This window comes from Vanellus vanellus (genome assembly GCF_965231255.1).
Source record: "Vanellus vanellus genome assembly, chromosome: 8".
NCBI lineage: Eukaryota > Metazoa > Chordata > Aves > Charadriiformes > Charadriidae > Vanellus > Vanellus vanellus.
Genome location: NC_138913.1, coordinates 1,687,026 through 1,699,724, shown reverse-complemented (window position 1 = coordinate 1,699,724; position 12,699 = coordinate 1,687,026). Strand labels below are relative to the sequence as shown.

Here is a 12,699-nt window from a genome sequence, read left to right as displayed (position 1 = left end):
GTAGAAACTGCAGGTACGGCCACCACCCCTCCAGCAGCAGTGGGGCTGCACTGGCTGCTACTCTCTTCCACTTGGGAATTCATGAAAAGGACTCTATTTTCTGCTCTCTTTAACATGCTGTTGGGGAAAAGTCCTGGAAGAAGAAATTTTCTGCAGGCAATTTTGGTGTGATTTCCTTGGATGCTAAGTAACCTGTTGGCATCTGCTTTTGAACTAGAACAAAATTATTTGAGTTCTCCTTTTGTCGGTTCTTAGAGATGTTGAAGTGTGGTGCTCAGGGGCAAGTCCAGAAATTTATTTGCAGAGAATATTTGAGTTTTTTGTAATTTTATGTTTCCAATAAAGAACACACATTGTATTTGGCTCATAATTTCAGTTTATTATCAAAATGTTTTTATCAGATGACAAACTCAGAAAGCTAAAAGGAACATAGGTTTTTAAATATACCTATCGTAGCAGTCATCTGAGGTATCTGGTACTTATTTTTGGAAATCTGTTTGCTTTGATATACAAAGCAGTAAGTTCCTTTGCAATCTGCACGAGGATGTTTAATACATATCACTGCAGATTTAAAGCCTTTTACCTTCTTACTTAAAGCTCCATTCTTGCAATCAACTGTGCAGCTTTACTGATGTGAGGACTGACATTGATCAGAACATGTACAAATTATGTGCAGGATCATACCCTAAACACTGAGAAGTCAGCCTGAAAACTTGAATATTGGTGTGCTCCGTTGGAGAGCTCAGGTTTATAGACTTCGTCTCACTGCCTAATACCATGCTTTACTCAAATTTCCCAGTTCTATGCAGCCACTGATAAAATATATTACAATACTTCAAGTCAAAAGTGTAGCTCAGATTTAAATATAAAAACTATGATTTATACATTACTAGAAACTTTAAAAAAGACCAACTTTAGAGAAAGCAAGAAAAAGCTTAGAAAACTGTGAAAGGGTCTTTGATCACAATCTTACAGACTATACGTTCAAAAATTAATAAATTACCTACAATTTCAGTTTGGCTGGAAAGCAGTAAATAAACTGTTGTAAATAGTGACTTCAGTTAATACACACTGGAAAAATTAGTGAGAAATTACTTAACTTAAGTACAGCAGGTCTTTGGACTCCTCTTGTATAAATGGTTTCAAGTAAAAATGAAAACATTTGGTACAACAGATTTATAACAGCAGAGGGTACAAAGTCTGACACTTTAGGATATAAACTGTTGTCTCATTACCATGTTATGATGTCTAAAACTGTGTGTTACTTAATATTTCCTTCCTCCGCTTGATCAGAAATATACATTCACCAACCAGTGGGAGAGAATATGCTATACTTTGACATTTTAAAATAAATCCAAAAAGCCATTGGCCAGTGGGGACAGGATTAACTACAAGTGAGCTGTTACTGTACACTGTCGAGTGATTTAGATTCTACAGGGTTCAGTGATAGGAAAGCAGCCGGTCAGCTAGAGCAGCTAATTGCTGCATTGGCATTCCTCCTTCACTTGATATTTTGTGATTTTTTTTTTTTTTATTTTTGCCTGTTTACTAAGAATTACAGTGACTACTCTTGCATATTTCCTCCCCTTCTCAAAATTAGGTCAAAATTTCTCTTCTTCTGGAAAGCTTCTGGAGATGTCAGGTTTACAGTTCCATCACCAAACGCGGCACTTTTTAGCAGGATCCATGTAGTTTGTCTTGGTGCATGAAAAGGCTTCAGCAAACTCTGGAGAGTTTTGCAGTGATCCTATGACCCTTTAAAATAAAACAAGACCATCTCGTCATTGTTGCTTGCCTTTGTTTAAAACAAACAAGACGACCCATATTTTTTAACTACTTCTTTTTTTGTGTCACCTCAAAATACTGTGGGAAATGCCTGTATTTCTGAACTCTGACTATTGCTTCCATTTCATTTCAACTAATGGCTGTATTTTCTCTTTTCAATTTGTACGGTCCCTGTTGCAACCCCCCAAAATAAAGGACCTGTCCCTCCTTTATTAGTGGCTCTCACAAAACCTCCATTTATTTCACTAGGAACAAGTTTATTGTTTGTCATTAGTTTTCACTGAGAATTTTTGCAGCTATGTTTTGCTGACAAGTTTCTTGGAAAAGGGAAAACAAGACCCCGAGGTAGAGGACTGCGGTGTAACTTCTCAGTGAATGTTCATTTACTATTTTACACCAATCAAGTTTTAACTGAGATCATGCTGCTTCTCTGGGCATTCTCCACAAATGTTCCAGTGAATGAGTTTCCTGGAAAAACCTCATACAAAGAACAGCTTTCAAGTGAATATGAGGACATTCCAGCTAAAGCAGTTTTTATATGTATAATTGTGAACATATGTGAATATATCTGCTAGGAGTTGCTTATTCCTTCAGGAATGGAAATACAGCATGCACATACCTATGCAGGAAAAGAACTTCAGCTTCAAATGACAAATATAGATACTGGTGCACATTGGTTGTGGACCAGGAATTATTTGAAGAACTATTTCTTTAATTAATTTGTGATTCAGCAGCTGACATCTGCAAGAATTTGACTGCCTCTACAAGATCAAAAGCAAGATGACTTGTAACTGGTCTCCGGAGCCAGCAGCAGCACAGGAGAAAGCGCAGAGAGATGATTATAAAAAAGGGCATGCATTTAAGTGATCTGGCAGTGCTTCATTCCTCTTAAGGGCTAGAACTGCTAAAATGGGATTTTGCCAGAAACAGAACAAAAAGTATTTTGGGTGTAGTAAAATTCTACTTACATTTGTTATTAACAGATAAAACAGCAGTGGGGTAAGAGTCCTGCTTCATTTACTAATATCTCCAGAACTAGAGGGGTCTGGTACATAAGCAGGGCTTGACCTGTATCTGTTATTGTACTTGCTATGTTTTAATTCTGCATGTTAATGCTCAGAGATTCCCTTTCGCCTGCCTCTGACAATTACCTGATCTAAGGCATCTTTCTGTTAACTTATTTTTGTACTGGACAAAAGATTCTACCTGTCCAGTGCTCAGAGTTGTTAGCCCATAAACTAAAACTGTACTATGCAATTAACAATTTTTATGAAGAGCTGCCTGTCCTGCCTGTAAGGCGAAATAGCCTGCAGTTAGTGTAGCAGGTGTTAAAACCAACAAACAACAACCAAAAAAACCCACCCCCAAATGAAAAAAAAAAAAAAGGCACATTGGGAGTCATTGTGACATTTTAATAGTATGCCATTAGGCAGTAATTTTGTGGGTATGTCTCAGGTACTGAAACACTTTCTATTTTAGAGCTCTTAGGGGGGCCTCATCCTGAAAATTACTTCACATTCTAAAAATGTCAGTATGTTTTCTCACTAATACTTGTGTAGTTCCATATAAAGTTATATAGCCTTCCATACTGATGTAGAACCAGCACAATACATGGATGTAATATATCCAAAATATACACTTACACAGAGATGCTGAACTAGTGAACTTCAAAGAACTTGTGACTCATACAAATTAGATAGGCAAAGAGGAGGCACAGTTCTGAGGAACTGCTGCAGAGCCTCATTAGCACTGTGACCAAATTTGGCTGATTGTAGGACTTGATGCATAAGCTGCCTCTGGAGAGATCTGCAGATAGCACAGAAACCACCCACAGGGAAATGCCAGTCAAGTAGCCATTGAAGGAACAGTCACTGCTTTCACTAAATATTTGAGTATGTGGGATAAACAATTTAATTCTTTGGTGAAAAGCCATTGAAAGAAAGATACTGGAATTAATGTACTGAATTGTACCAGGAGAGAAATCAGCTATTGTGTGAATGCTGGAGATGATACAGCCTTTCAAAGCTAACAGAGATGTTGTGATGTCTACGTTACTAATTGATCTCATAGCATTTGACCAAACAGATTTATTAGAGCAAAGCCACTGTTACACTACTTATGGACAGGTTGCTCTGACTGAAGTTCAAAAGAAAAGATCCTAGTCTGGCCCAAAGACTTCCACCACAAACAGCCAAGTTTCCTGCATGACTCTACTGAATTCAAACCCACCTATTCTTGGGAAGGCTGACTGAGTACACAAGGCAGCAAAGACAAATTTGCTTATTGCGCCACAGCATACAGGTTTGTAAGGACTGAGGGGCAGTGATCTTCCACCTAAAACTCACTTCTCTTACTCTTGCAAGAGAGAACAAACAGTGATGTTGTGCAACACCTGGGGCACAGCAGAGCCCCAGTTCTGGGCTGCAGGCATTATGGGTAATGCTGTTAACCAACAGCGGAGACGGGCCAATCCACTCTGTTGGAACAGAAGAACATCTTTCTAGCTCTAGTTTGCAAAGGTGTTCCTCATTCTAATAGCAAAAGCTATGACAGAAGGTCATTTCTCGCTCATGTCAATATTACTGTTTAAAAGAAGAATAATTCTCCATGTTTGGAAGAGTAAAATCCTTGCACTCCACAGATTAACTGGAGATTTTACCTGTGACTTTAGTGGAGGACGGAAGTCCATCCATAGCCTTCAGTCTGTATGAGAGCCCTATCAGGAGCTGTTGCAGGAGCCAGGGGACTTCTGGAAGATCACTGGACTGCAGACACAGTCGCTGGGACTCTGCTGTAACACTCATGCACTTTTGGTAACGACCAGGTGATGGTGTTTGTGTCCTGTGATGATGACTGTTCAAAGATTCTAAACAGTGTAGACAGAATTAAATTGTATCGTCTCAAGGGTGAGGACAGCTGCCCCACAGCCGCCTTCTGCCCATGGAGCTACCTGGGAAGGACTGTGGCTGTTTCTGTCCGCACAGAGCTATGCTGGGGCTGGGAGGTCTAGAGGGACAGCCTGTCTTTCCCTCTCTCGATGTGCTATGCCTAGAGATGTGTACACGCCTGCATCTACCCCAGGAAGTGCAGCCTAGCCTTTTGTGTAGAGTTCTTTACATTCTATAGCTAAAAGCTGTGTTACACCTCGGAATTACACTGAAGATTGTTATATGTGCTGACCTGAATTTGCCTGGGCTGTGCACGTCAGTTTTGATAGAATTCACAGCATATTCTGGTCTGTATGTTCCACACCATACCTACACACGTAACAAAGAGAAGCATTTGTTAGCCGTAAGATTGTCCAGGAAGAGACTTGCTGTCATTTCACTATGAAATACTTCATGTCATGAGAATAAATTTCACATTAGAACATAGGAAAAAAAAAGTATATTTTGTTAAAAAAAAAAGCATACCGTTGTCCTCAGACAACAGCACTCGGGCACAAGAAATTGTCTACCAGACTTACTCGTGGCTGAATTCATTTATTTAGGAAAGATAAAAATTACCAAGAAGACTTTATTTTCACTACTTTTTAGTGAACACTGCTCAGCTCAGCAACTCTGCCAGCTCTTAGTAAAACTGTGAAAGTCAGCCTACTCTCTCTGACTTACAGTTAAACTGTAACTCAGAGTGATTTTCAAAATGTTCAGTCAAGAAGTATAGAATACCTGTGCGAAGTTCAGGAAAAACAGCTGCTTATGGTTCATTTCAAGACCAGGAAGAAGCTTTTCTTTTCCATGCTTTTTCACAAAGTTTTCATAGGCCTGTAGAATGAATTGAGAAGAAATGTTACAACTTCCAGCCCAATCAGAATAAAATGGTGACAATAGGTTCTTTGACATAATTAATCATGGACTACCTTGGCCATCCGTCTTACCACATGCCACCTTTAAACAGAAGATGACAGGGCCATTTCTCAGTACTGTAATGCCAGTGGCCTGACTGAATCATGACAGTTTTCTCATCGAATGGGCTTTACTGTAGTGTTTTACAGCAGGTTTAGTGACGCTGACGGAGTTATATTGGAATAAATGTAAGAGAACTGGGCTTAAAGAGGGCAATTTATAGTAGCAAAAAGAAGTCAAGGCTAATGGAATAATTTCAGTAAGATGGGTACACCGGGATAACAAGATTTTTGCATAACTGTGCATCTTTTTATAGGGGAAGAAATTAAGAATGCAAAGGAGGACAGTTGTGTTCTGAAATACAGTAGCCACACAGAGTTAGTACTATTCTTCAGCAACCTTTATAATAATTGATGTAGTAAAATCCATTGGACTGTTACATATTTACCTAGCAAATCATTTCACAAAGTTAATTAATGACTGCATAAAGCAAGGTCGCTCTTTGTTAAACAAGTAGAATATGTTCCGTAATGGAAATGACTGCGAGATTCTCTGATATCGACTGAGGAGTAAGTGTAGTGAGGCATCAGCAAGCTCTGCCGAACCAGCCTCCAAACTGTCGGGGTTCAGAGCTGTCTGGACATTCACCTGCAGCAGCTCTGCCTCCTGCAGGTTCTGTGGGTCAGGCGTTACTGTCAGTTACCCTCAATATGTACCCTACATGGTAAAGATCCACATGGAAAAGCATGCTGCTTGTGCTGCTTTCTAAGGCACGGTCCCAAAACGAGCATACCTGAGGTGTCTTACATGGTTTGGGGATTCCCTGTGTGTGGATCCCTGGCTAAGTGACCAGGCTGGACAACCCAGCCTGCTTCTGCCCAAGGAGGCACAAGTGATCTCCAAGACAATCAAGATGTGATCAAAGGATTCATTCCTCCTGTTTATTCATAGAATCACAGAATGGTTAGAGTTGGAAGGGACTTTGAAGATCATCTAGTTCCAACCTCCTGCCCTGGGCAGGGACACCTCCCACCAGCCCAGGTTGCTCCCAGCCCCGTCCAACCTGGCCTTTCACATCTCCAGGGATGGGGCATCATCTTTCCTTCTTCCATTAGATTTGAGACGTGGGGTAAAAAGTTTCAGTGGTGGCAAAAAATCATCCTTCTCTCTGATTCTACAGAACATATGTATTTGCTGTCCTCTTTACAGTTTGTTTTTCTCTCCAGTGTTTATCACATAAATGTATTTCATATTTTTTTGCCAGCTACTGGATTAGAGTCTAAAATAACATACTTATGCTTTCCCTGTACACAATGCAGAGTTCCAGGATACAGTTTTACTAGCACAAAACTGGTTCTGCAGGGAGAAGAAATCAATTTTATCAATTATCTAATGTTGCATTATGAAAAGTAGATGTCTTTTTTCTTGTGGTTTTGTTCTTTTTTTTTTGAAACAAATTGCAGAAGACTTTAAAACTTTTTCATAGTAAGAACAGCTGCTTTCATGTTTCTTATGAAGACCATGCATCAAGCAATGTGTTGTTAGTACATCATTATTGAAGGAAAGATGTTGGCAAATTGGAGAAATGTTCTGGCTAAAGTCAGTGCCATGCTACCACGCAAGTAAAGCCAATCAGCTGCACAAGTGCAAGTTGAGGAAGGAGCAGTTAACAGATCAGCTGAAAAGGCTCTGGAAGTTTTAGTGGATAACAAGCTGAACAGGAGCCAGCAGTGCCACAGCATTGCAAAAAAGTCGAGTGTCATACTGGGATGTGTAAACAGGAGTGCCTTATGTAAGATACATGAAGTAATCCTTCTACTCTACTTGGCACTGGCCAGGTCTCAGCTGGAGCACTCTTGTCCAGTTTTGGGCACTGCACTTGAGGAAAGATGTGGACCAACTGGAGAGAGTCCAAAAGAAAGCAGCAAGAATGAGCAAAGGTCTAGCAAACATGACCTATGAGGAAAGATTGAAAGAATTGGGTTTGTTTAGTCTAAAGAAGAGAAGTCTGGACCTTCAAGTATGTAATAGTCTTCAAACACGTAAAAGGTCGTAGAAAAGAAGGGAACAGATTGCTCTCTGTTTCCACTGTTGAAAGCAAAGTCATGATGGCACTCGAACTGGAGCAAGGAGGTAGTGGAACTTCTCTTACGGTATGTTTGAATGATATAGAAATGGTTGATTCTACCTGCTAGGAGGAGGGGGGTGGACTACATAACCTCTCAAGATGCCTTTGGACCTTCTTCTACTATTTATATGATGTCATAATAATTATGAATACATAATCCTTTTTTTTGTAATACTTCTGACCTTCTATTTTTACTTTGGCTACTCCCATTCCTTTCAGAAAGTATCCCCTGTCATGGGTTTGTACTGTTTTGTTTGTTTTTTTTTTTAAATGCACAAATGTTCCAGTAATTGAAGATCAGACTAATCTAATATGCCATACTGATGCCTCTTTTAGGCTTTTAAATCATTCTTTAAACTCTCACTAATAATTGTATTTGCCCTCAAACATGTATATTTCTAATGAAGTAAGCGTTGCTGATGGCTTTGTTTGCAGAAGCTGTGATGATAACTTTGAGAAGTGCGAGTTGGTCCATGCATCCCAGTGGGCACTTTGTTGAGGAATGACAGCACTCCAGTTGACAAGTGTTGAACGTTTTGCCATAGAACAAAGTGTTCAGGGAAGGAGAGGGAGGATCATGTTATTACAGCCTGCAACCATCAGATTTGCAAGTAACAAGAAAAGTTCACAGAGAAGCCGACTTGCTTCTCACCTGCCAACTCCCACTCACAAAGAGAAGACTTCTGCTTCTTTTACTTGCAGTCTCAAAGTTGGCCAATCTAAGGAGTTAAGTATCTATTTCAGGAAGAGAATGAAAGGAAAGCCAAAAAGCACACAAGCTGCCATGGAAGGCTTAGCACAAGGCATCCAGATGTCACTGAAGTATCTGGATACCTGTACAGGGGACTCAAGTCACTTGTACAAGATGATATTTTGATCAGTTTTTTGAACAGTAAATAGTGTTCTATGTAGGCAGAGACTGTTTATGGGTCGAGCTTAGGAGACAGTCATTCTGTCCCTCCTTCCTGGCATAAAATAGCTGGTGAAGACAGAGGCAGACAGCTGCTCAGTATCATTAGTTTAGTTAGGTGATGGTCCAAGTGTGATTCATTAGATGTTTTCATTCTACAAATTCCCTATTCGCAATGGGGGAAAAAAAAAAAACCAACACAGAGAGAAAGAAGTCAGCTGAAAAAAAGAAAGCTGAAAAAGAGAAAGAAGTCAGCTGAAAAACAGTGCACTAGGAACAGATAATACGTATCAGGTATAGTTAATAGGATGAAAGAAATACAACAGATGGTCAATAGTTTTAAACCATGCCTCGATGACGCAGTAGGTATGGTTCTGTCCCTACACAAAAATAATGTTTCTTCTTCAAAGGCTCTGAAATTAAGTTACTTAATCTATGATGGTTTCAGCTGAAATAGAAAAATGGATACTCCTTACCTTATACGCTTGTCGAACGCCCCCATTATCAGCAATGTTTTCTCCTAGTGTGTTGATTCCACTCAACTGTAAAATAGAAAGGAAAAGTATAGTTTTCTGAAAATAAGAGCTTATCCTGTACCTGTCATGTCAAACTGCATTTTTCACTTTTTAAAGGTGAGATTTCCCTTTAGAATCTGAAATTTTAGCAGATTATATGTCAATGTCTCTGAAAAGTCTTTGCCTCCCTTGTCTCAAAACCCGTGCAGCTACTATTGTTTTCCCTAATCCTCTTCCCTCCCTTACAGACAGCTTTCTAGGCTCTTATGTCTTTTTTACCCAGATTTTCTGATGCTTAGTCATTGTTCATTCATTCTTCTCATTTTCTCCATGTCTTTAACTCTCAGCTTCTTACTACAGTTTCAGTGGGCAGAATCTGTCCATATAGTCTACGAAACAAGTTAAAATCCAAACTCCAAATACTTGAAATGATCAGTTAATAGATATCAGAAAATCTGCTAGAAAGTATTTTCCTGTATATTAGGCAAGTTTTGGTAGCAAGATACATAGAAAATAGCTATTTAGCTGGTATAGTATTCATAAGTCAGTGAAGTATCACTAAAGATGATGAAGCTTTGGTAATGGAGAATCTGTAATTTTATTTTTAAAAAATTATATTTTCCATCTGTAGCCCAAGGTATTGGGCTATGATATTCAAAGGTGCCAAACCTAGAAACATCATTAGATTGAATTTAATGTGTGAAAAAATGGCAGAAAAATATGTTGAAATATTCTTCTCTATTTTTACTGGTCTCTCTCTGAGTCCCAACAGTTTAACACACAGATTAGGAGAACCTCAGGGCTGGAAGTTTTTTATCTTTTCCCTGTTCGGTATGATGGGATATATTGTCAGCCCCTATGAAAACAGACAGTAGTAGCCAGAGAAACAGCTTCTTGTTAAGTGCCTTCTCATTCGCTGCTTAACTGTAGGAGGTCCCATCCGAGAGAAATTTTGTTCCTTACAGCACAACGGGTGGTGGCACAGTTCCATGCTGCATGTGGTTATCTAGTAAAGTCCAAAATAAACACGATGGATGTTAAAAGTAAGTGGTCTTCCACAGTGCAGCGCAACCGAGTGCTCCTGTAGTAAACCGCTTTCCCTTCTTTACTGCACAGCAATGATCCAGGGGCTGACACTCATTGTCACGTCACTTGCCGGGTGGAGGATGCAGGACTGTGAACTAAATCCTGCCCTGGTACAGAATGTACCTTTGCTGTCAGAACAATGGCAGCTCAGCTAGTAACTGTGGTTCAGATCTGCTATCTGTAGCTTTGAAGTGCGCACACTGCCAGCCTGGGACAGTAAAACCCCTACGGCAGCAGGGTGAGAGCAGTGTGGAGATGGTTAAGCTGTCTCTAGATGATTAAAGCTGGGGCGTGCGGTAGAGACAATGCAGGTGCATTAGCAGAGCATTTGGTCACCCCTGACGTGACATGCTGTGAAGCGCTGTGTGACACACAGGGCTGTCTCCTTCCAGTGGCAGTTTTGCACCTTGCATTTAATCGGAACAGAACTGGTCTTCTGTTCAGTATGAGTAATTATAATATCACCATCACTTGTTTCTGTGAGTTAATGGAATATTGACCTTGTTGGGACACAGAACAGACCTGATCCTCCATCCTGTTCTCACGGAATTAGGGCTTCCCGACTCAGACACTGCACTGAATGCCTACTGATTTTAACCGTGCACAATGCTAACAATGCAGTCACATTTAGATTGCCTGCCTCCCCCTAAATCTCCATAGCATCTTTTTCTTTTCCACTGTACCCAATTCTTCTCACACCTTTTTGCTTTGTAGTCCAGATGTTTGTCTTGGGGAAAGAGCGAGAAACTTTTAAGTGAAGGAAAGCAGCAGGCAGGATTTGTTTTGATGGGGATATATATTACTCATGCATCAAAATTTGGGGGAATGAGGTTCAAACTTCCAATTTTCTTTTTCTGTTTAATTCCTTTGTGGAATTAAAAAAGAGCCTTTGAGGGCCCCAAAAGGCTCCTGGGGCTGCCTCTCATTCAGAACATATATCCCGCCTCTTTCAGAACAGTCAGTGTATGTGTGGAGTTTTTACCACTATCTTTAAGGATCTCTTTTTCTTGTGAATCTCTTTTTTTTTGTTTTTACCACTATCTTTAAGAATCTCTTTTTCTTGTGAATCTCTTTTTCTTGAACATTCTTGTGAATAATGGCTTGCATGTTTAGGACATAAGATTTTGTGCTTCGTCATTAAAACTAACATTAGAAATAGACGTTAGAAAGAAATATGACATACATGCTGTCCACCTGCTAGGTCCCATGAAAAGTTTCCATACTGGTACACCATACACTGGGATAGCTCCTTAAAATTGCGTGCTGATTCTTCAGTCCACCAGTCTACAAGGTCTCCATTCTCATTAAAATTTCTTCCTGTAGTAATACGGTAACAGAATTATGTATCCAGGAAAAGAGGTTTTTGATGCAGTAAGAGGGGTAGCAAGCAAGTATAGTCACTCATGCAAAAAAAATCTCTGGAATCGGGCAGTCATACATATGATGCTCTTTTTTTCTATTTTCTTCCCCCCCCCCCCAAGAGGGCTATATTTCAGTAGAGAAGGAAAACAAACAAATTCAGACTGAATCAGAATATGGGATTAAGGCTCTCTTAGAAAGCCTGGTATGGTTCTGACCTGTGACTCAGAGCTGGATTGGTCACAGTGTGAGTCTAGAAACGAGTGACATGGCTGGGAGCAGGTCTGATAGCTAGGCCCTTGAGTTCACTCCTGTGCCAGCCTAGGGACACACCCTGTTCACAATTAGGGGTAGTTTATGGTGGGTTTTGATGCAGCCTTTGGGAAAAGCAAGCGGCCAACAACTATGCTAAAAGCCCTTGTGTGCCGCAGGCCCACACCCTGGGCTGTTGCTGCAGCATAGCAGCTACAGGAGGGTCTGTGGGGTTCTTTGGATTATGCTTTTGGGAATCATCATGGGGAACAATACTATAAAGCCTCAGAAATCCAGATTTGGTCTTATATATGGAAACTTCATTTTATCTGCTCTCTGGAATGATCAAGCACTAAAGCATATAAAACATTCTGTGCATTGTAAGTTTTGTAACTAGAAACTCAGTGCCTTACCGTTGTCATCGAACCCATGTGTGATTTCATGACCGATGACCATGCCTATGCCACCATAATTCAGAGATTTGGGCTGGGATGCACTGAAGAAAGGGGGCTGCAAAATGCCAGCAGGGAAGACTGCAAAAGAAAATCCCACAACACAATTAAGGCATTGCCTCATTATCCTATGTGCGCAGTGTGAACAGACCGTTTTTATGGGCTTCAACCAAAGTCATGCTCTTCCCTCAGATTTACCACCAACAATAAGTGAATTGACACATGGTAATGGCTGTAGGATAGTAGGGACGGACCAGCAGGCCCACTGCCCTACCCCCTCGGGCCTGGGGTAAGGCAAAATAGCTCTTCAGACACTTGCAAAATCATGATCAGCTTTTGCGTTGTCTTTGTTACTATCTTATTTTGC

The 12,699-nt window shown here is 40.3% G+C and overlaps 1 protein-coding gene across 1 annotated transcript in view; it reads right to left on the bottom strand.

The window, feature by feature from the left end:
* Positions 1–359: 359 nt before the first annotated feature.
* The window catches only part of MME (membrane metalloendopeptidase), a gene marked incomplete at its 5' end in the record, with an annotated part of 48,638 nt that continues 36,298 nt past the window's right edge, over positions 360–12,699 (bottom strand). The window contains 6 exons of the mRNA XM_082487027.1: positions 360–1,755; positions 4,966–5,042; positions 5,454–5,549; positions 9,145–9,210; positions 11,453–11,586; positions 12,294–12,413. Coding sequence (XP_082343153.1) covers positions 1,656–1,755; positions 4,966–5,042; positions 5,454–5,549; positions 9,145–9,210; positions 11,453–11,586; positions 12,294–12,413 — 593 coding nt within the window. The 3' untranslated portion in view covers positions 360–1,655. The remainder of the gene's footprint in view (positions 1,756–4,965; positions 5,043–5,453; positions 5,550–9,144; positions 9,211–11,452; positions 11,587–12,293; positions 12,414–12,699) is intronic.